General features: G+C 38.0%; 1 protein-coding gene across 1 annotated transcript in view; it reads left to right on the plus strand.

Annotated features, from left to right (window-relative positions):
* Positions 1-24942, plus strand: part of LOC307104490 (disintegrin and metalloproteinase domain-containing protein 5-like) — a gene marked incomplete at both ends in the record, with an annotated part of 107084 nt that overhangs the window by 14846 nt on the left and 67296 nt on the right. Inside the window, 7 exons of the mRNA XM_079779376.1 lie at positions 9255-9333; positions 9611-9687; positions 10607-10772; positions 11693-11758; positions 15465-15536; positions 15737-15891; positions 17206-17287. Of these exons, the coding sequence (XP_079635502.1) occupies positions 9255-9333; positions 9611-9687; positions 10607-10772; positions 11693-11758; positions 15465-15536; positions 15737-15891; positions 17206-17287 (697 nt within the window). The remainder of the gene's footprint in view (positions 1-9254; positions 9334-9610; positions 9688-10606; positions 10773-11692; positions 11759-15464; positions 15537-15736; positions 15892-17205; positions 17288-24942) is intronic.

Genomic DNA, 24942 nt, shown 5'->3' on the forward strand with positions numbered 1-24942 from the left:
TCTGTAAAGAAATGGGGTACCATAGAGGGTCATTCTGTTTAGAGGAAATCATATGTAAAACATAGAGGTGTGAGACTAAGTAGATTCTGTGGTGTTCAAAAAAGTCAGTGTGAATTACTAAAGAACATATTTTTTGGGGGTAGGAGTAAAATATTTTGGAAAGGTAGTGGGTAGAACTGATTTGTAGATCTATCATGCCATGGTAAGAATATTGCAAACCAAAATGTTTTCAAGAATATACTTATGGAGAAAGATGGCGACCGGCAGGAAGGTAGGGAGAGAGAGAGTGTGAGTGAGGAACCCATAGAGGAGAGTGTAGACATGTGTGGTGTGTGTGTGTGTATGAGCTAGGGTCAGTTAGATTCTGAAGGTCTTCCAAGGGGCTGCCTAACCGGGCAGTCCTAGACGGCGGAGCCCCGCGCACAAAGTGGACACTTCTCGGCGGCTGGTGTGGACGCGGAGACCACGCCATCTTGAGAAACAGAGCTGCTGAGACTCGAATCCTGGCTTCTGACACAAACCAGGGCCCTGCAGCCACTGGGGACAGAGAACTGCTATCACAGCTTCTGACCAACAAACAACAAGAATCCAGACTTCCCGGCAGATTTCCGTGAGTCAAAGAGCCTATCCCCAAAACACTGAACAGCTGCGAGCACCAGAACACCGGTCCCCTATCGGCGCAAACATTCGGATTCAAAGGAACCCTTCACTGAACCACGGAAAGGTCAGATTTCGCCTGAAATAAGGTGTGGTTTCTAATCCCCGCGGTGGGAGGGAAGCGCGCGAGCCGCGGGACCAGCGGGAACCGGGAGGTCTGTGCCTAGAAAAATCGGCGGCAAGTTGGAGCTGCCGTGACCTGTGAATGTGGAAGGGGGTCCTCTGAGCTGATAACTGAAGTGACCTCTTAAAAGCAACTCATTTTAATCTGACGAGGAGGATCAGACTAAGAATTTTCAAAGGAGTGCAGGCTTCTTAGTCTGGCGCACAGACCCACTGTCCGCGCACTTGGGCTCTTTCCGACTCTGATTACTAAGCCCAACGCAGAGGAAAACCCAGGTGGAAAAACCCTGAAAGACTGCAGGGGAAGTTGTTTTTTCGGAACCTGGGAACAGAGCTGGGTGTGACCATCGGAGAGGCAGCTGTGAGGCACACACCTCCACAAACCCGTAGTGAGTGCCATAGAGGGGGAAAAAAAAAAAAAAAGCTAGATAGGCCCGGAAGTCAATTCAGAAACACTGCCACCCAGGGGCTGAAACGCTAATTGTCTCTGGTGTAATCAAAAATAAATACCAGAAATTAAGACACGGCCTGCTCAAAAAGCAGGACTGGCCTACAACACTGAGGAGCAGAGGAACGAAGCTGAACTGAAATACCGCCCAGACTGGGAAACAACAAGAATAATAGAGGAAGTGAATGACAGCCGCTACTGCACATTTTAGTCTTCCTATTTTTTAATTTTTAATTCTTTTTTCAATTTTTTTTTCAATTTTTTTATTCTAATTTTTTTATTTTCATTTTTTGCATCTTTTACTTAAGAAACAAAATTTTTTTCTTTTTCCTCACTTGATTATCACCTTTTTAATTATTACATTTTTATTTTCAATCAGCATTATTATTACTATTATTTTACTTTTTTTTTTTAAAAAAATGTCATTAGACTTTCTCTTTCTTTTATTTTGGGATTAGTGTCCTACATTCTATTTGCATCTTTCCCTTACCCTATCTCAACGCTAACATTTTGCCATCACTCTCCTCCTAACCTTTCCCCTTTTGGTCTTCTGCTTATCTTAACTCTTTCTGGCTTTAGATTTTCCCTACTTTTTCAGTTTACCCTCTGCTAAAATTTCACCCTACTTATATATCTAATTCCCAACCCCCTGCTCCAAATCCATACATACCTCTCTCTACGCTACCTAAAAAAAAAACTATTTTTCTCTCTGGCCTTTTGTTGTTGTTTGCTTGAATGTTGATTAGATTGAATTTTTATGCTTTTTTTTATGAGACTGTTTTGATTATTATTTTTGTTTGTTTGGTTGGTTCTATTGTTTGCTTTGTTTTTGTTTGTTTTTTACTTTTGTTTTCCCTTGCCTCACTTGATATTAGTTGGTGTTGCAGTTTGTATTAATCTCCAGGCTCGTGTTGCTGGAATTTGCTGGAATTAGTGGTTGTTCTAGTGGAGTCTACTCCCCATATATATAGTTTGTTCCCCTTTTCTCTCTTAGTATTGTTCTTGTCTCTCTTACTTATTTTTCTTTTCTTTTTTTTTTTCTGCTCTTCTCCCAAGTTCAGATCCACACTCTTTTTTTTTTTTTTTGTCCTTTCTTTTTACTCTCCCTCTTCCACTCCTATTCCCTAATTTGTCTTTCTCTGGTGGTTACCTTTATTGGAGGTTATTAATATCGTGAATACAATTCTGTTCAGTGCCTTGTGTGTTGTGCCTGGTTGTGTTGTATTTTGTACCTTTAAATCAACGCCGGAGAGAGAGAACTATATAACCAGACATCCAGAGAAGAAAGACCATGGGGAGACAAAAAACTAGCCCCCACAGGAAAGAGAAGCAGGCATCACCAGAAAAGGAAGTAAACGAACTAGAGGCAAACAACCTATCAGAGAAAGAATTCAGAGAAATGGTCATAAGGTGGCTGAAAAGGATGGAAGACAAATTCGACAATATGAGTAAGAACCAAGAGGAAATGAAGAAGAACCAAGAAGAAATGAAAAATGACATCGCTGCTGTAAAGAACTCAATAGAAAGCATCAAGAGTAGACTAGAAGAAGCAGAGGACCGCATAAGTGAGCTAGAAGACAAGATGGAAAAAAATACCCAATTACAACAGCTTCTAGAAACAAAAATTAGAAAGCATGAGGAGAGCCTAAGGGAACTTCGGGACAACACAAAACAAAACAACATCAGGATAATAGGGGTACCAGAAGGAAAGGAAACGGAGCAAGGAATAGAAAACCTGTTAGAAGAAATAATAACAGAAAACTTCCCTGATATAGGGAAGAAAAAACCCACACAAATCCAAGAAGCTCACAGAGTTCCAAGCAAAATGAACCCCAAAAGACCGACGCCAAGGCACATTATAATTAAGTTGGCAAACACCAACGACAAAGTAAGAATCTTAAAAGCGGCCAGAGAGAGACAGACAGTTACATACAAAGGAACCCCCATCAGACTAGCAACTGATTTCTCAACAGAAACTCATCAAGCCAGAAGGGAATGGAATGAAATATACAAAGTCATGCAAAGGAAGGGTCTCAATCCAAGAATACTGTACCCAGCAAGGCTATCAATCAAAATTGAAGGTGAAATCAGGAGCTTCACAGACAAAAAAGGGCTAAGGAAGTTTATCACCACCAAACCAGCAATGAAAGAAATGCTAAAGGGTCTGCTGTAAAAACAAAAGAAAGAAATAGGAAGCAAAGAAGGAACAGAGGGGTATAGAATAAAAATGGCGACAAATAAGTGCCTATCAATAATAACTTTAAATGTAAATGGATTGAATGCCCCAATCAAAAGACATAGGGTAACAGATTGGATAAGAAAACAAAACCCATATATCTGCTGTCTACAGGAAACCCACCTCAAAAAAAAGGACGCATACAGACTAAGAGTAAAGGGATGGAAAAAGGTATTCCAGGCGAATGGAAATGAAAAAAAAAAAGCTGGGGTAGCAATACTTATAGCTGACAAATTAGATCTCAAAGTGAAGGACATAACAAGAGATAATGAAGGCCACTTCATAATACTAAAGGGAGAAATCCAACAAGAAGAAATAACTCTGGTAAACATATATGCACCCAACACAGGAGCACCAAGATACATTAAAAAACTCCTGGAAGATATCAAAGGAGAGATTGACAGCAATACAATTATAGTAGGAGACTTCAATACCCCACTATCACCATTGGACAAATCCTCTAAACAAAAAATCAGCAAAGAAACATCAATCCTAAATGACTCACTAGACCAGATGGAATTAATCGACATCTTCAGAACATTTCACCCCAAAGCCACAGAATATACATTCTTCTCAAGTGCACATGGGACATTTTCAAAGATAGACCATATGTTAGGACATAGGCAAAGTCTCTCCAAATTCAAGAAGATAGAAATCATATCAAGTTTCTTCTCAGATCACAGTGGCATAAAACTGGAAATCAACTACAATAAAAACAACCCAAAGAAATCAAACACATGGAGACTAAACAACATGCTATTAAACCATGACTGGGTTACCAAAGACATCAAGGAAGATATAAAAAACATCATGGCAACAAATGACAATGAAAACACAACAATCCAAAATCTGTGGGACACAGCGAAAGCAGTCCTGAGAGGGAAGTTCATAGCTCTACAAGCCTACTGCAAAAAACAAGAAACAATGGTAATAAATTACCTAACCCAACAACTCAAAGAGTTAGAGAGAGAGAGCAACAAGAAAAGCCCAGTGTAAGCAGAAGGAAAGAAATAATAAAGATCAGAGCGGAGATAAACGACATAGAGACCAAAGAAACAATACAAAAGATCAACAAAACCAAGAGCTGGTTCTTTGAAAGGATAAACAAGATTGATGAACCTCTAGCCAGGCTCACCAAGAAGCAAAGAGAGAGGACCCAAATAAACAAAATCAGAAATGAAAGAGGTGAAATAACAACAGACCCTGATGAAATACAAAGGATTGTTACAAAATACTACGAACAACTCTATTCCAACAAACTGGACAACTTGGAGGAAATGGACATATCCCTAGACAAATACAACCTTCCAAAACTAAATCAGGAAGAATCTAAACAGCTCAACAGGCCAGTAACTATGGAAGAAATTGAAGCAGTCATCAAAAAGCTTCCGGCAAACAAAAGCCCGGGGCCAGACGGCTTCACAGGAGAGTTTTACCAAACTTTCAAGGAAGAACTAAAACCTATCCTCCTCAGACTATTCCAAAAAACTCAAGAGGAAGGAACACTTCCAGGCTCCTTCTATGAAGCCAGCATCACCCTAATACCAAAACCAGATAAAGACAACACAATGAAAGAGAATTACAGACCAATATCCCTCATGAACATAGATGCCAAAATCCTCAACAAAATCCTAGCAAATCGGCTCCAGCAATACATCAGAAAGATCATACTTCATGACCAAGTAGGATTTATCCCAGGAATGCAAGGATGGTACAATATCCGCAAATCAATAAATGTGATACATCACATAAACAAATTGAGAGATAAAAATCATATAGTCATATCAATAGATGCAGAAAAAGCATTTGACAAAATCCAACACCCTTTCTTGATAAAAACTCTCAACAAGGTGGGAATAGAAGGCTCATACCTCAACATAATAAAAGCTATATATGATAAACCCACAGCAAACATCATACTCAATGGGCAAAATCTAAAACCATTTCCCCTAAGAACAGGAACAAGACAGGGATGCCCACTCTCACCACTCCTGTTTGACATAGTACTGGAAGTATTAGCTACCGCATTTAGGCAAGAAGAAGAAATAAGAGGCATCCAAATTGGAAAAGAAGAAGTGAAGCTGTCCTTATTTGCAGATGACATGATATTGTACATAAAATAAACCAAAAGATTCCATCAAAAAACTAATAGACTTAATAAATGAATTCGGCAATGTAGCGGGATACAAAATTAACGCCAAGAAATCTATGGCATTTCTATACACCAATAGTGAACTTTCAGAAAGAGAGACTAAAAAAGCAATCCCATTTACCATCGCACCAAAAAAATTAAGATACCTAGGGATAAACTTAACTAAGGAGGTAAAAGACCTATACGCGGAAAACTACAGGACACTGAAAAAAGAGATAGAGGAAGACATAAACAGATGGAAGAACATACCATGTTCATGGATTGGTAGAATCAACATCATTAAAATGTCCATACTACCCAAAGCAATCTACAGATTCAATGCACTCCCCATCAAAATACCAACAGCATATTTCACAGACCTAGAAAGAACTCTCCAAAAATTCATCTGGAATAAAAAAAAGACCCCGAATAGCCGCAGCAATCCTGAGAAAGAAGAATAAAGTAGGAGGGATCTCAATACCAGATTTCAAGCTATATTACAAAGCCACTGTTCTCAAAACAGCCTGGTACTGGCACAAGAACAGACATATAGACCAATGGAACAGAATAGAGAATCCAGATATTGACCCAAACCACTATGCTCAATTAATATTTGACAAAGGAGGCATGAACATACAATGGAATCAAGACAGTCTCTTCAATAAATGGTGTTGGGAAAATTGGACATACACATGCAAAAAAATGAAACTAGATCACCAACTTACACCATACACAAAAATAAACTCAAAATGGATACGGGACTTAAACATAAGACGGGAAACCATAAAAATACTAGAGGAATCCACAGGCAACAAAATCTCAGACATATGCCAAAAGAACTTCTTCACTGACACTGCCCCTAGGGCAATGGAAGCTAAAGAGAAAATTAACAAATGGGACTACATCAAAATAAAAAGCTTTTTTACAGCAAAAGAAACCATCAACAAAACAACAAGAAAGCCCACTGCATGGGAGAACATATTTGCAAATGCTAGCACTGATAAAGGTTTAATCTCCAATATCTACAGGCAGCTTATGCAACTTAATAAAAGGAAGATAAATGATCCAATAAAAAAATGGGCAATGGACCTAAACAGAATATTTTCAAAAGAAGACAGAAGGAAGGCCAAGAGACACATGAAAACATGCTCAAAGTCACTTATTATCCGAGAGATGCAAATCAAAACAACAATGAGGTACCATCTCACACCTGTCAGAATGGCTATCATCAACAAATCAACAAACGACAAGTGTTGGCGAGGATGCGGAGAAAAAGGAACCCTCGTGCACTGCTGGTGGGAATGCAGACTGGTGCAGCCACTGTGGAGAACAGTATGGAGTTTCCTCAAAAAACTGAAAATGGAACTCCCATTTGACCCAGTAATCCCACTCCTGGGAATATATCCGAAGAAACTAGAAACACCAATCAGAAAGGATATATGCACCTCTATGTTCATAGCAGCACAATTTACAATAGCTAAGATTTGGAAACAGCCTAGGTGCCCATCAGCAGATGACTGGATCAGAAAACTGTGGTACATCTACACAATGGAATACTATGCTGCCATAAAAAAGAAGGAATTCTCATCATTTGCAGCAACCTGGATGGAATTGGAGAATATTATACTAAGTGAAATAAGCCAGTCAATGAAAGAAAACTACCACATGATCTCACTCATTTATGGATAATAAAGAACATTATAAACTGATGAACAAAAAGATAGATACAGAGACAGTAAAGCAACAAACAGACTTTCAAATTACAGGGGGAAAGTTAGGGAGGGGGGGGGAGATAAGAAATCAAACGAAGGACTTGTATGCATGCATATAAGCATAAACAATGGACGCAAAACTCTGGGGGGTGAGGGCAAGTGTGGGTGTGGGGTGGGGGGGTAATGGTAAGATATGTACACATATAATACCTCAATAAAAAATTAAAAAAAAAAGAATATACTTATGTATGCTGATTCTGAGGGGGAAAAAGTAGAGTAGGGTGTCTAATTATCCTACCTTATAAAATAGTAATATGCAAATTGACCGCACCTTCGCTACAACCAAGCCACGCCCACCAGCCAAAGCCATGCCTACCCACCAATCAGGGCGAGTATGCAAATCACTCAACAAAGATGGAGGTTAATTTGCATATGCTGAGGGAGGGAGGAGTGAAGACTGAAGACAACTTAGAAGGAAGAGGGAAGAAAAGCAGAAAGCAAGGTGGCTGCCAGAGGGAAAGCCTGGGTGGGGCGGGGCGGGACAGAGCGGGACAGAGTGGGGCGGGCGGCAGCGGCCCGCGTGTGCAGGCGCGGCAGCCGCAATGGCAGCCGCAGCGGCCGCTTGCAGGATTCTTCCTGCAAATGGGCTACTAGTATGATTATATAATAATTTAGGTGAGTGATGATTGGTGGCTTGAATATATAGTACAAGTCATAGTACAGGAAAGAGGCCTTGAAGACAGATTTGGTAGTATGATTGGGAAAAAGTGAGGAATCTTGGATAATTTAGTTGTTGCTTAAGAAAATGTCACTTATAGTGTAATTAAATGAGGAGTATGAAAAAGGGAGATCTTTATGTGAGGAAAGGGTAAGTTTAATTTGCAGTGCCTATAAGATATCCAAGTGGGTTGTATTCCATAAATACAGGAATGTGGATCTCTGAGCAGAGATTGGTAATTGAGATATAGATTTAGCAATAATCAATAGTTTGGCTGTGATTTTTAAAAATGAGAGCTTATAAAGTGCTTATAAATAGATTGGTGGCTAAAGACTAAGTCCTACTAAAGACCAATATTTTGGGGGCAGGTAGAACAAAACAACAAGAACAAGAACAACAACAAAAAACGCTGTGAAGACTATGTCCTAGACCAGGGGTTGATAAACTTTTTCCGTAAAGAGCTTTGGCTAATATGCTGTGTACTGTGTTGGAACTAAGCAATTTTGCACTGTAGTGCAAAAGCAGCTATACACAATATGCAAACCAATGAGCCCGGCTGTATTTCCAGAAGATATAGCACAGAATGGGATTTGTAGCACAAGTATAAGGATTTGCTTTGAACCAAAGTAGTCGTCTTCTGGAAATAAAGATAAGAGGTGAGGATGGGTACAGGTTATCTGTAAATGAGGTGACATGGAGGTTATGTGGGATGATGGACAGGAGTTGTGCCAAGTTTTTGAATTGTTACTGAGGAAAATGAAAGAAAATTCTGACCGAGTTTGTTGAGAAGAACTTGGTATGTATGTAACTAAGCTTAGTGAATACGAGTTTGTAGCAATGCAAAGGAAATCTTTCTAAATTGTGTTCTAACCTATATTTTAATTTTGAGATTCACTTTTAAAATGTGGAATCAATGAGCAATAAAGACAAAGATTTGGAAGTTCTGTGCTGGAAATTGAGACCTATGTTGTTTTACTAGTAGATATTTCTAGCAATTTAGGTTGTTCATTAGCACATAATTTTGATATTATTTGTCACTATAGTTAAAATGCCTATCTCAGTGTCTAATTTATTGTAAATGATAGAGAAGTATTTGGAAAATAGGATAGGCCAAGATAATTGGCACTACTTTAAATTCCCCAGTAAAAAGAAAATTAGTAGTATGAAGAGTAATTATTTCTGTGCTTTCTGTTTCACAACTTGGGCATATTTTTGTGCTTTCTGCCTAGATCATTTTTATCCCCAGCTTCTGTTGTTTATTCTTATGACAAATATGACATCCAGAAAACTAACAATCTGCTTGGTCAGGTAAGACTTAAGGTGTTTTTTTCCTTACACATTTCTTATTCTGAAATTTTTTTAAAAATATGAATATTCTGAAATTACTAGAATATTATTTTACATATTCACTAAAATGAATAAACTGGACTAGTTCTTATTTCTACATGCCACAGCTTCATTAGGTAAATGCCATACACATTAATGTAGTAAGGTAGCTAATAGAATACATGTAAATGTCATATATGGGATGTCCATGTTTAAAATAAGTTATCCATTTGTTTATCTTTGTGTACTTTTTTTTCAGATGGATTGCAATTATTTTGGATATATTGCAGGCTTTCCAAATTCTCTTGTGTCCCTCAACACTTGCTCAGGACTCAGGTTGTAACCAATGGAGATATATTCCATTTGCTATTATCAGATTCCACTAGTGTATTAGTTGATCCTCCAGATGTCTTTTCTGATTCTACAGTCACCTGTGTTATTTAAATTCCCTAAAGAGTGAGCAAGAATTACTGATAAAATAGAGTTGGTCACCCTGACAGCATCTGTTCCTGATGGGCAGCTATTTGTTGATTCTTATAGGATCTGCTGCTTGAGGCTTTGAGCAGTCTTGAGTGTAGTGGGTATTGATTGGTCTCTCCATACTTCTTTAGTTTTCCCAAATGTTTATGTTTTCTTAATTCCTAGAATGGGTGACAACTGTAAAAATCCTCAATCTGATACTTTGCTTCAGCTCCAATCATTTTTAGGCTGGTAGTGTCTTCAATACAGCCCACACAAATTATTTAGAAATTAAGTGTCAGGGAGAGTTAGGTATCTCAAAAAGAAGGAAGGGCCCTGGTTAGTGTTGCTAAGTGGGTTAGAGCTTCACTGCACCAAAAAATTGCAGGTTGGATTCCTGGTAAAAGGCACATACCTGATTGCAGGTTTGATCCCCTGCCCTGGTCAGGGTGCATGTGGCAAGTAACCAATGGATATGTCTCTCTCAGATTAATGTTTCTTTCTCTCTCACCCCCTTTTCTCCCTTTCACTCTCTCTCTCTAAAAAAAAAAAAAAAAGACAAAAGGGACTTATGACTACGGGAGAGAGTGCCTCTAGCTTCTACAGACTGACTTAGAAAATCTATACCTTAGGAAGGGGTCTTAACTTGTTTAAGCACATGGATCCATGCCGCCAACATAGTTTCTGTAAGATATTAAAACAAAGAGATAAAGTAGAAAAACTAAGATGACTTTAAATGTAAATCTATTAGTTTATAGGATCATTTTAAATTTGTTTTAATTATTTCACCATTCAGGGGACTCTTGCAGTTGAAAAACATCTCATATGGAATCGAACCAATGGAGGTTGCAACAGGATTCATGCACCTGATTTATGAAGACAAAGATTATTACACTAACATTTCTCTCTTAGGAATCAGTGACATTTATAATTCCAACTATCAATATAGGAAAAGTTCTGAAGTAAGTATTGACTTTTTAATTTTAATATAGTCTGTATAATTTTGTGAACTGAAAATGAATTTCAGAGTAAAATTTGGTGACTTGCAAATATAAAAATTATTTTAGTTTTTCATGAGGTTCCTCCATGGCTTTTAAAATAAATAGAGATAAATAGAGAATGAAATCTCAGAGGGAGGGGGTGGGGGGCCTGGAAGAGATTAACTATGTATACATATATACATAGCCTATGGATACAGACAATAATGTGGTGAAGGACTGGAGGGGACTGAGTGGAGGGGGAAAATGGAGGGGAATGGGGGACATCTGTAATAGTGTCAACAATAAAAAATAAGCAAAGAATAAAATTGAATTCTTTGTTATGCTTGTTGTTATATGAAAGTTTAGCAAAAACATAGGAAACAGATATGTGAATATAGGGTTAAAGAAACCAAAAAATGTTTACATGTGGGCATTTGGACAATTAATGTAAATTATTCCTTTTTCTCAATTGTCTGACAATTCACATGATATAAATATTATGTTATCTGCCTGGCCAGTATTTTAAACTATATTGTTTGCCAAAAGTAGTTTCCTAGAAATTGTTAGCAGAAAATCTTTCCACATGGAAGATTACTATGAAAATTATTACAAGACTAAAGAAAGAAAGCTATATGTTATAAAGTTAATATTTCTAATTTCAGATATCACTAAAATCAAAAGATACCTGGGTTCTTGTATAGCTTGGGGTCTCATTAAAAATTATTTTAAACCACAAACATTTTTTGGATTGGAATTTTCCAAACAGTACCTAAATTTTGTATTTGAAAATACCCTTGTTATATAATCAGTAGCAACATGTTTCTCAGTTTATCTTCAAACATAATTTCAGTAGAAAGTAAATTTTTAGAAATTCCTTAGTATTCATGTTGTATGTTTTTCAGAGAGTTGAATTTTTCAAGTTAATCCCTCAATACCTTGAACTATATATTGTTGTGGATAAAAATATGGTAGGTCCTTTTAATATATTATTATTTTAAAATTATTTAACATTTGTCTTTTAATTGATTTCAATGATATAATAACAATTTAAAACTAATTTTTGATGTTCATTTTGCTTTTAGAACAATTGATAAATTCTTTAAATTATAAATAAGCCAAATTTTTGTTAATTAATTTATTTTGTATATATCATCACTAATTGCATTTGTAAAGTGAAGCATCTTTTCATTTTCTGAATCTTGTTTGTTATTTTTCCTTTGTTCAAAGGGACTACATTCTCAATGAAAGTATAGATTAGAATATCCCCAAACCCACATGCAATAATATTTAATTGCCTAAGCCTAATTGGTAGGGTAGTCTGCTGAAGACATATGGCACCTCTTCCAAGCAAAGGAAGAAAACAAGTTATCGGTTTTGTTCTCAATTCTTAGTGAATGAAATGACAGAAAAACAAATGAACAAAATTTTCATAATGAGGATTCACGACTATACTTCAGATCTTGCATGGGTTTAAGTTTTGAATTTATACAACATGGGTGGTTAGAGGATTCTAAGCTATACGGCTGCATTTGTCCTAGATTGGTAAGATCTGAGGGCACCTGATGGAATCAAATGGTATTTCTCCCCGGTGGAATACAACTTTAAATTGGATTCCCACAGATTAATAACAGCCATGTATTAGCTCAAAATCCATAAAAAAATTAGCCACAGTGAACAGGGTTAGCAAAACAAAACAAAAAAAGATTTAGATACACAAAACCTTCAGATATTAATATTTTAAGACATAGGTTATAAAACAAAAATATTTTCCCTAAAAGAAAGTTGGTTGATTCTCAAAGAAGTAAATATGAAGCAGGGAAGTATAGACATAATTGCTGGCAGAGGTAACAAAATTTGAAGTGCAGTGGCTCACTGAAGAGTTGGAGAACTTTTTATTATAGCTAACTCGACCCAATACAAAGCCAATACATATGCTAAAATCATATTCTTGTAAAATTACAAAGCAATTAGAAGTTGGTAATCAGAATTTTAAGCATAACAAACAAAAGGAAGGCAATAAAGGAAAACAAACATTATGCACTAAGCATTTGCTTAATAAATATGGAACAAATTTTAAAGCTAAGGTTAAGATAAAAGATTTCAACTCAAATATTTTATTAGACATAGAGGGAATAAATACTGCAATTAAAAACAAAAGCTAAAGATTAATGAAAAGCAAGACAAATGACAGTATTTTATCTTTTGTTAATGGCTGAGTAGCATTCTTTTTTTATATGTACCACATCATTATCCAATCATCTATTGAGGACACTTCAGTTGTTTTCATGTCTTGACCACCATGAATAATGCTGCAATGAAAATAGGGGTACATATATCTTTATGAATAAACTAGAGGCCTGGTGCACAAAATTTGTGCATGGTGGGGGAGGGGGTCCCTCAGCCCGGCCTGCACCCTCTCCAATCCAGGACCCTTTGGGTGATGTCCGACTGCCTCTCACAATCTGGCACTACTGGCTTCTGACTGCTCGCCTGCCTGCCTGCCTGATTGCCCCTAACCATATATGCCTGCCTGCTTGATTGCCCCTAACTGCTTCCTTACTGGCCTGATCGCCCCTAACTGCTCCCCTGCTGGCCTGATCACCCCTAACTGCCTCTGCCTCGCTCCACACCTGGGACCAAGGATTCCCTCCTCCAGCCAGTCTCAGGCACTCAGGACCTGGGCTTCCCTCCCTCTGGCCAGCCGCAGGCACCCAGGACCCAGCTGGCTTCGCCCAGGCCGGCTGTAGCCACAGGGGACCGTGGGCAGGCGGCTTTGCCTGGGCTACAGCCTCAGGTGCTGGCGCCTGGGACTTTGGGGCGGGTGGCTTGTCCCTCTCCTGGGCCACAGGTGCTGGCACCCAGGACCGCGGGGTGTGCGGCTTGTCCTTCTCCTGGGCCGCAGGCGCAGGTCCTGGTGCCCGGGACTGTGGGGCGGGCAGCTTGTCCCTTTCCCGGGCTGCAGGCACAGGTGCAGCCCCTGGTGCCTGGGACCATGGGGCGGGAGGCTTGTCCCTGTCCCCAGCCACAGCCTGGGTGGTTCCCATTCCTCTCTCGCGAGCTCATTTGTGCCTGGCTGGTCCCCATTCCTCTCTCCCCAGTGTTGAGTGTCTGAGCCATTATGGCATTATGGCATGAGGGCGTGATGACCATTTGCATATTAGCTCTTTATTATATAGGATGTTTTGAAAATATTCAGGTATGTACCCAGAAGACGGTTTGCTGGGTCATATGGTAACTCTATTTTTTGTTTTTTCTTTTTATAAACTTATCGAGGTGATGTTGATTAATAAGATTACATGGGGTTAAAGTGTACATTTCTATGATCCTAGATCTATATATTGCATAGTGTGCCCCTCACCCAAAGTCGAATTATCTTCTGTCTCCATATATTTGACTCCCTTTACACTTAATACCCTCCCCACTTCTTTCCCTCTGGTAACCACCATACTGGTGTCTATGTCTATGCTTTTTTTGTCTGTTGTTCTTGTTGGTTCATTTGTTGTTTTCAGTTTTATATCCCACATCTTACTCTTAATTTTTTGAGGAACCTCCATACTAAACTGTACCAGTTTTCATTCCCAGCAGTAGTGAATAAGGATTCCTTTGTCCCCACAACCTCTCTTACACTGTTACTTGTTTTGTTGCTAATAGGCATTCTAAGAGGTGTGACGTGGTATCTCATTATAGTTTTGGTTTGCATATCCCTAATAGCTAGTGAAATTGAGCATCTTTTCATATATCTCTTGGCCATTTGTATGCCTTCTTGGGAGAAGTGTCTATTCAGGTCCTCTGCCCATTTTAAAATTGGATTATTTGTTTGGTGTTATGTTATATGAGTTCTTTACATATTTTGGTTATTCATCCCTTGTCAGTGCTGTTGTTTGCAAATATCTTCTCCCAATTAGTAGTTTGCCTTTTTGTTGGCAGTTTCTTTTGCTTTGCAGAAGATTTTTAGTTTGATACAGTCTTATTCATTTATGAAATTCCACATTTAAAAAAGTTATGATTCAGTTTCATAAATAATAAAGGGCACAAGTTAAATGCATGAAACATAGCTTAAAGTCATGTTATTAAGAGTCTCATGCTCTATTGACTGAGCTAGCCTGGCAGGCACTTCATAGAACTGAAACCTATATAATTTTTTTAAAATATATACTTTTTTATTGATTTTTTACAGAGAGGAAGGGAGAGAGATAGTTAGAAACATCGATGAGAGAGAAACATCGATCAGCCGCCTCCCGCACACCCCCCACTGGGGATGTGCCCACAACCAAGGTACATGCCCTTGACCGGAATTGAACCTGGGACCTTTCAGTCCACAGGCTGACGCTCTATCCACTGAGCCAAACTGGTTTCGGCCTATATAATTTTATTAAATAAGATTACCCCAGTTAATTTAGTGAAAAATTTATAACTTTAGAACTGTCATTAAAGTTTTCAAAAAATAAAAGTATCACAAAAGATGGAAAAACAAAATCACTTATTGTGTTTTTATTTATTGCATAAATGATAACATTTTTATAAATCATTACTTATACATCATTATTTATTTCTTGGATTACAATTGGAATGTAGTTCTATCATTAACTTAGAATATAGTACATTGTATATATAAAGGGTATGTGATATATTAATGGCATTCACTAGTTTTTAAAAGTAATTTATGTTTTACAGTTTGATTACATGGGCTCTGATATAAAGGCTGTAACAGAGAAGGTTATTCAGATATTTGGACTTGTTAACACTGTAAGTTTTTAAAAATTATTTTGTTTATATATTTTATAAAAGTATCTGTAATATGTATTGATGTGTTTGGTATTTGGTTGTGCTGTTAAACAGTTTTCCATAATCAACATACCAAATTAAATGTCTTGAATATGTTTTTATAAAAATTCAATGTAATGTTTAAATTTATTTAAAAAATTTTATTTATCTTCTTTTTTTAGATGTTTACTCAGTTAAAACTGACTGTTGTAATATCTTCCATAGAAATCTGGTCAAATAAAAACAAAATTTCTACTTTTGGAAATCCTTATGCAATATTATACAGATTTTTACAATGGAAATCTAAACATGTGTTCCATCCTGCATACTTACTTGCGTGAGTATAGTATTCCGTATTTGTACAGTATTATAGAAAAAATGCAAAATGATTTCATATGTTAATTATGAAAAATAATCATCTATTTAATATATATCCTAATATATAAAAACCCTGGGTTGTAATGACCCATAATGACCAAGACTTGACCAACCGGAAGTCAGTCCTGCAGTCAGTGCTGGGGGAGCACAGTTAGGGACAAGATCAGGCCAGCAGGGGAGGGCCGTTGGGGGCGAGATTAGGCCAGCAGGGGTGGGCAGTTGAGGGCAAGATCAGGCCGGTAGGGGAGGGCTGTTGGGGGCAACCAGGCCATCAGGGCAGGGCAGTTGGGGGCGAGATCAGGCCGGCAGGGAGGGCAGTTAGGGGCAATCAGGAAGACAGGCAGAGGCAGTTAGGGGCAGGTGATCAGGCAGGCAGGCAGAGGGGTTAGGGGCAATCAGGCAGGCAGGCAGGTGAGCAGTTAGGAGCCAGCAGTCTCAGATTGCAAGAGGGATGTCCGACCCCTGTGGGATAGGGCCTAAACCAGCAGTCGGACAACCCCAAAGAGTCCCCGATTGGAGAGGGTGAAGGCTGGGCTGAGGGAACCCCCCCTCTATGCATGAATTTCATGCACCAGGTCACTAGTATTCTATAAATTTGGTGAACATGATTGGGATGGGGAAAACTGTAAGTTAAAGTCCTTGTCCTCAATGAGCTAATGTGAAGCAAGACTTAAAAATTTCTAACTGACATAAAATAACCTAATAAAAGTGAAGTTACATAAAAGCATTCAAATAATTAAAGGAGATTAATTATGTGATACACTTTCTTTAATGTTGCTTGGCTTATAAACTTTTACTACCTGTTATATAATCTCTATTTTGTGTCTCTCATCTGATTAATTTTTATGTTTTTATTTTCTAATAACATAAATATATTTAATTGCTTCCTATCTAGAATCTTATGTGCAGAAATAATTATTCATTTTTTGTAAATAAGTGAATAAGGAGGTCACAGAAAATTGAATTTTCAGGGCTGTAAATGTTGAGGGAACCAGAATAATAAATATAAACCATTAGTGCAAATGCATTTGCCGTAATTGTTAGGCTTTATCCTTATTATACTTCTAAGTGTTAATCAAACACAAAATTTGCATATATATACTGACATATTCTTAACATTGTAGGTATGAGAAAATATGTGTTTAAATTAGGTTAATTCAGAGTAGCATGGTCCTTAGGACATAGTAATTGTTCACTAATGTTTGTTGTTATGAAAATTTATCACCAATAATACCACTCTTAAATGCAATTGTGAGGAAATTCTTATTTTTAGCTTCAAGAAACAAATTGGTTTTAAAGGAGCCGTACTTCCTGGAAAAATATGTTTTGAGAATGAGGACGCAGGAGTTGCTCTGGTATGTAATTATTATCCAGTTTGTTCTCATTATTTTCATGTTTAAAAATTTTCTAAATATTTTAAAGGATGAATAAATATATTACATAGTTTACTCATTCTTTAATAGTATTTTATATTACTAATTTTGGAACATAATTAAACTATAAATAATTGCTTTTAAAAATAGAACAACTAAAACTTGAACTGATCATAATATATTGCAAGTCAACATTTAATTGTTTTGAACAGTGGTATGCTTGCATCAATATTATTATTTATACTAATAAAAGGATAATATGCTAATTAGACCAGGAGACCTTACAGTAGACCTTCCGGACGTCCTTCCAGACAAAGCCATGGTGGTGGGGCTGAGGCAGAGGCAGTTAGGGGCAATCAAGCCAGGAGGGAAGGGCAGTTTGGGGCTAGCAGGTTGGCAGGGGGGACAGTTGGGGACGATTAGGCCAGCAAGGGGGGGCAGTTTGGGGCGAGAAGGCCAGCAGACAGAGTGGTTAGGGGCAGTCCTGTGGGATCGGGCCTAAACTGGCAGTTGAACATTCCTCAAGAGGTTCCAGATTGGAGAGGGTACAGGCTGGGCTGAGGGACATCCCCTCCCCCGTGCACGAATTTTGTGCACCGGGCCACTAGTATATTCAATAATGTTAATTATTGAACATATCAAATTTTCTCTCAAAATTAAGAATTTGTGTACATTCATTTGCTTTTTTATTAAATGACTTTTTTTTTCTATTTTATGCTAACTTTTATTACTGCATTCAAGTCTTTATGTTTTGGAGGAGCAGACTTGTAGGAAAAAATAGCTATCAAATATTCATAATCCACTGTTTTCTGAGGAAAGTGAGAATGAGCTCTAACTCCAGTGTTATATTCCATTTGTCACAAGTTATTTAAAAACTAGGAAAGGGAACTAACTTTAGAATGCCTCAGAAAAAGATGTGTGCACTGTTATTTTCATATTGAGCAATTTGTGCAGTTGGTTAAACTTTTAGTAGCAACTACAATGAAGCAAATTGCCATTGACAGATTAAAAAGATTTAAAATAACTTCTGGTATGTACTTGTTATAGCATTATGTAAGTTTAAGGTCTACAATGTGATGATATGATATATGTATATATGGGAAATTATTGCCACAATAAGGTTAACACAGTGGTCGGCAAACTGTGGCTCGTGAGCCATATGCAGCTCTTTGGCCCCTTGAGTGTGGCTCTTCCAAAAAATACCATGGCCTGGGCGAGTCTGATTTGAAAAAGTGGCGTTAGAAGAAGTTTAAGTTTAAGAAATTTGGCTCTCAAAAGAAATTTCAATCGTTGGCTCTGTTGACTAATGAGTTTGCCGACCACTGGGTTAACACATCCATCATCTCATATAATTACTATTTGTGTGTGTGTGTGTGTGTTGAGAATCTTTAAATCTATTCTTAGAAATTTTCAAATATATAATACAGTATTGTTAATTCTCATTACTATGCTGTGCATTGTATCCCCAGAAACTAGATGTTGTACACTTTGACTACTTTTACTCATTTCCACCTCATAGTCCCCACTCTTGACAACCACCAATCCATTCTTTGCTTCAAGATTTATCCATGTTGTCTGTGTGTGTATATATATATATATATATATATATATATATATATATATATATACATACATACATATATACATATTATAGAGGCCCGATTTATGAAATTCATGCAAGGGCCTTGGCCCCCACCCCCGCCTGCCCGCCACCATGGCCAGGGTCCTCTGCTGCCTCTGTCATGGCCTCTGCCTGCTGAGGCTTTGTCTGGAAGGAAGGACGTCTGGAAGGATGTTCAGTTTAATTAGCATATTACACTTTTATTATTATAGATACAGATATATCACAATTTTTTTATTCACTCATGTATTGATGGATATTTAGGTTATTTCCATATCTTGGCTATTGTGAATAATTTGCATTGAATATGGGCTACAGATATCTCTGAGATAGTGACTTCATTTTCTTCAGATGTAGGGTTCCCCCCCCCAAATGTATACACACACATTGAATAATTATAAAGGCAGAGTTTATTAAAATACATTTCATTTTCAAAAGTGCATATATATTTTTTTGGGGACAACCTGTATATACCAACAAGTGGAACTGCTGATCCATATGATAGTTCTATTTTTAATAGTTTTAGGAACCACCATGCTTTTCTATACTGGTTATACCAATTTATATTTCCAAAAACAGGAAACAAGCTTCCATTTTCTTCACATCGTTTCCAATACTTGTTATCTCTTGTATTTTTTATAATAGCCATTCTAACACATGTGGTGATATTTCTTGTGGCTTTGACTTGTATTTCCCTGATGTTTATTGATGTTAAGCACCTTTCAATGTATCTGGTGGCCGTTTAAAATCTTCTTTGGAGAAATGTTTATTCAGGTTCTATGACCATTTCTTAATCAGATTACTTGTTTTTTGCTAGTGAATTGTATATGAGTTCCTATATTTTGGATATTAACTCCTTATCAAAGATATAATTTGCACACTTTCTCACATTCTGTAGGTAACCTTTTCATTTTGTTGATCGTTCTTTTGTTGTGTAGAACCTTTTTATTAATGTAGTTCTACTTGTTTATTTTTGCTTTTGTTTGTGGTTTTGGTATCATATCCTTAAAATAAATGGCAAGACCAATGTCAAGGAGATTTTTAAATATCATTTCTTTTTAAAGTTTTATGATTTCACTCTTTATATGTATATTTAATGTATAATTTTTATTGTTGATAATATTACAGATGTCTCACATTTACCCCTCTTTACCCCCATCCTCCCAGCCCCTACTCACCCCATAAGGTCTTTGCATAGAAGTATATAAGTTCTTCTGTTTAATTCTTCTCATTCCCCTAACCCCACATCAAGAGAGAGGAAGGGATAGGAATAGAGAGATAGAAACATCGATGGAAGAGAAACATCATTGATTGACTACAAACTGCATGCCCCCTATTGGGATTGAGCTTGCAATCTGGGCATGTGCTCTGACCAGAAATTGAACTGGTGACCCCTTGGTTCCTGGGTCAACGCTTAACCACTGAGCTATATTGGCTGGGGTCACTTCTTACATTTTAATTTTCAATTCATTTAGTAAATTTTTGTGAGCAGTCTAAGATAAAGGGTCCCATTTAATTATTTGAATGTAAATATTCAGTTTTTCCAACACCATTTATTGAAGAGGCTATCTTTTTTCAATTGAGTATTATTGGCTCCCTTGTCAAATATTAGTTGATCATATCTTCAGGGGTTTATTTTGGGGCCCTATTCTGTACCTATACCATACTTAAAAAATGTTTTTTATTTATTTTAGAGAAAGAGGATGGGGATAGAGAAAAAGAGAGAGACATATGAGAGGGAATCATTGATTGCTCTGCCTCTTGCACCTACCACTTCCAAGGACTGAGCCCACAACCTAGGCATGTGCCATGACCGGGAATTGATCCAACGACCTTTTGGTGCACAGGGTGATGCTCAACCAACTGAGCCACACCAGCCAGGGCTATACCATACTTTTGGATTACTATAGCTTTGCAATATAGTTTCAAAACTGGAAGGGTGATGCCTCCAGCTTTGTTCTTTCTCAGGATTGTTTTTGCTGTTTGGGGTCTGTTGTAATTCTATACAAATTTTAGCATTGTTTTATCAATTTCTATGAAAAATGGATTTGGAATTTTTAGTAGGGATTGCATTGAATCTATAGTTTGGTTATGGACATTTTAACAATATTAATGGGATATCTTTCCAGTTTCTTTCAATATCATATAGTTTTCAGAGTAGAGATCTTTCATCTGCTTGGTTAAATTAATTCCTAATATTTTCTGTTATGTTACTACTAGAGGCCCGGTGCACGAAATTTGTGCACGGGGGGGGGGGGCGGTGTCCCTCAGCCCAGCCTGCACCCTTTCCAGTCTGGGACCCCTCGAGGGATGTCCAACTGCCCGTTTAGACCCGATCTCGGTGGGATCAGGTCTAAACGGGCAGTCGGACATCCCTCTCACAATCCAGGATTGCTGGCTTTCAACTGCTCGCCTGCCTGCCTTCCTGATTGCCCCTAATCGCTTCTGCCTGCCAGCCTGATCACCCCCTAACCACGCCCATGCCAGCCTGATTGATGTCTAACTGCTCCCCTGCCAGCCTGTTTGCCCCCAACTTCCGTCCTCTGCCGGCCTGGTCACCCATAACTGCCCTCCCCTGCAGGCTTGATTGCCTCCAACTGCCCTCCCTTGCAGGCCTGGTCCCTCCCAACTGCCCTCCCCTGCTTGCCTGATCACCCACAACTGCCCTCCCTTGCAGGCCTGGTCCCTCCCAACTGCCCTCCCCTGCTGGCCATCTTGTGGCGGCCATCTTATGTCCACATGGGGGCAGGATCTTTAAGCACATGGGGGCAGCCATCTTGTGTGTTGGAGTGATGATCAATCTGCTTTCTCTTTTATTAGATAGGATAGAGTACTGGTGCATGGGTGGGGGCCGGCTGGTTTGCCCTGAAGGGTGTCGCGGATCAGGGTGGGGGTTCCCTTGGGGTGTGGGGCGGCCTGGGCGAGGGGCCTGTTATGGTTTGCAGGCCTGCCACACCCCCTGGCGACCCAAGCGGAGGCCCTGGTATCTGGAATTTATTTATCTTCTACAATTGAAACTTTGTAGCCTGGAGTGGAGGCCTGAGCTGGCCAGGGCTGCAGAAGCTTGGCTTCCTCCATCGCCCAGGGCAACCCTAGCCTCCTGCTCTTCCAGCTCAGTGGCTGCTGCCATTTCTGTTGGAATTTATTTACCTTCTATAATTGAAACTTTGTACCCTTGAGTGGAGGCCTGGGCCCTCCAGAGTGTGTGGAAAGCTTGGCTTCCTCCATTGCCAGGGAAACCCAAGCCTCCCTCCTGCTCTCTGTGGCCGCAGCCATCTTGGTTGGGGTTAATTTGCATACTCACTCTGATTGGCTGGTGGGTGTGGCTTGTGGGTGTAGCAGAGTGATGCTTAATTTGCATATTACTCTTTTATTAGATAGGATTGTAAATGAGCTTGTTTTCTTAAATTACTCTGATAGTTTTTTAGTGTACATAAGTGCAACAGATCTTTGTGTATTAATTTTGTATCCAACTACTTTGCAGAATTAATTTTTACTCCTAACCTTTTTTTAAATTTTGTTTTAGGGTTTTCTATATATAGTAGCATGTCAAATGCAAATAGTGACATCTTTACTTCTTCTTTACCAATTTGGATGCTTTTTTCCCTTTTGTTTAATTGCTTTAATTAGTACTTTCAATATTATATTGAATAAAAGTGTTGAGAGAGCACATCATTGTCTTTTTCCTGATCTTAGAAGAAAAACTTTTAGCTTTCCACGTTGAGTATGGTGTTAGCTGTAGACTTGTTATATAGAGCCTTTTTCTTGTTGTGGTACTTTCCCCTCTACACACTGTGTTGATTATTTTTAATAAATGGATATTGAATTGTTTCTATTCATTGTTCTTATTCTTAGTTGTTGTTTTTTAAATTTCCCCTCTCTGTTTTTGCCCATTTTATTTTTATTTATTTAATTTATTTTTATTGTTGAGAATATTGTAGATGTCCCCCAATTTGCTCCATTTGTCCCCCTCTACCTGGCTTCTGCTGCAACCCAGGCCTTCACACACTATTGGCAGTGTCAATGGGCTATGCATACATGTATATAAGTTCTTTGGTTAATTGCTTCCCACTTTCTCTCCCCCAATCCCTCTGATATCTGTCAGTGTTTTCCATGTTTCCATGACTCTGGACCTATTTTGTTCAGTTTATTTTGTTCATTTAGATTCCACATATAAGTGAGATCATGTGATATTTGTCTTTCTCTGAGTGGCTTATTTTGCTTAGCATAAAAATCTCCTGGTCCGAAACACTGAACAGACTGTCCAACCTCAGAGAGAAGGCAAAGGAAGGGGCATAAGAGATCAACCAAAGGACTTGTATGCATGCATATTAGCATAACCGATGGACACAGACACTGGGGCGGTGGGGGCTTGTCCTGGGGGGAGGGTGAGGCGGGGGGGGTCAATCTGGGGAAAAGGAGACATATCTAATACTTTAAACATTAGAAAAAAAGAAAAAAAGAAAGAAAACATTAAAAAAATCTCTAGGTCCATCCAAGCTGTCAAAAAGGTTAAGAGATCCTTCTTTTTTACAGCTGCATAGTATTCCATTGTGTAAATGTACCACAGATTTTTTTAGTCCATTCATCTACTTATGGGCATTTGGGTTGTTCCCCTTCTTGTTACTGTAAATAATGCTGCTGTGAGCATAAGGGTGCATATATTCTTTCTGATTAGTGTTTTGGCATTCTTAGAATCTAGTCTAAAAGTGGGATTACTAGGTCAAATTGCAGATCCATTTTTAATTTTTTGAGGAAACTCCATACAGTTTTCCACAATGACCGCACCAGTCTGTATTCACACCAGCAGTGCACGAGGGTTCCTTTTTCTCCACATCTTCACCAGTATGTGTTATTTGTTTGTTATTTGCTTATTTATTGATGGTAGCCATTCTAGCAGGTGTGAGGTGATTAGTCAATGTAGTTTTAATTTGCATCTCTCTGATGATTAGTGACTGAGCATTTTTTCATATGTCTGTTGGACATCTGTATGTAAAAGAGAAGTATCTAATCAGGTCCTTTGCCCATTTTTTATTGGATTATTTGTCTTCCTTTTGTTGAGTTAAATGAGTTCTTTATATATTTTGAAAATTAACTCCTTATCAAATGTATCATTGGCAAATGTCTCATATTCAGTGTGTTCCCTTTTCATTTTGAAGATGGTTTCTTTTGCTGTGCAGAAGCTTTTAATTTTGATGTAGTCCCATTTGTTTATTTTCTCCTTAGTTTCTTTTGCCCTATGAGATGTATTGGTAAAAATGTTGCTATGAGAGATGTCCGAGATTTTGCTACCTGTGGTTTCTTCTAGGATTTTTATGGTTTCACAACTTATGTTTTAGTCTGTTATCCATTTTGAGCTTATTCTTGTGTATGGTGTAAGTTGGTGGTCTAGTTTCATTTTTTTTTTTGCATGTACCTGTCCAATTTTCCCAGCACCATTTATTGAAGAGACTTTCTTTACTCTATTGCATGCACTTGCCTTCTTTGTCAAATATTAATTGACCATAAAGGTGTGGGTTGATTTCTGGCGTATCTGTTCTGTTCCATTGGTCTGCATGCCTGTTCTTGTGTCAGTACCAGACTGTTTTGTTTACAATGGCTTTGTAGTATAGCTTGTAGTTTTTGCAATCCCTCCTATTTTGTTCTTTTTTTGGTTTCATATAAATTTTTGGAGTATTTGTTCTAGATCTGTGAAATAAGCCATTGGTATTTTAATTGGGTTTGCATTGAATCTATAGATTGTTTTGGTTAGTATGAACATTTTAATGATGTTAATTATTCTTATCTATAAACATAGTATATGCTTGCTCTTGTTTGTATCTTCCTCTATTTATTTTTTCAATGTCCCATAGTTTGCTGAGTACAGGTCTTTAACCTACTTGGTTAATTCCCAGGTATCTTTTTTTTTTTTTTTTGTCGTAATGGTACATGTTTTCTTTTATTTCTCTTTCTGAGAGTTCATTCTTAGTGTACAAAATGCTATTGATTTCTGGATGTTAATTTTCTATGCCGCTAC

The sequence above is a fragment of the Cnephaeus nilssonii genome (genome assembly GCF_951640355.1).
Source record: "Cnephaeus nilssonii genome assembly, chromosome: 8".
In the NCBI taxonomy this organism is placed as follows: Eukaryota; Metazoa; Chordata; class Mammalia; order Chiroptera; family Vespertilionidae; genus Cnephaeus; species Cnephaeus nilssonii.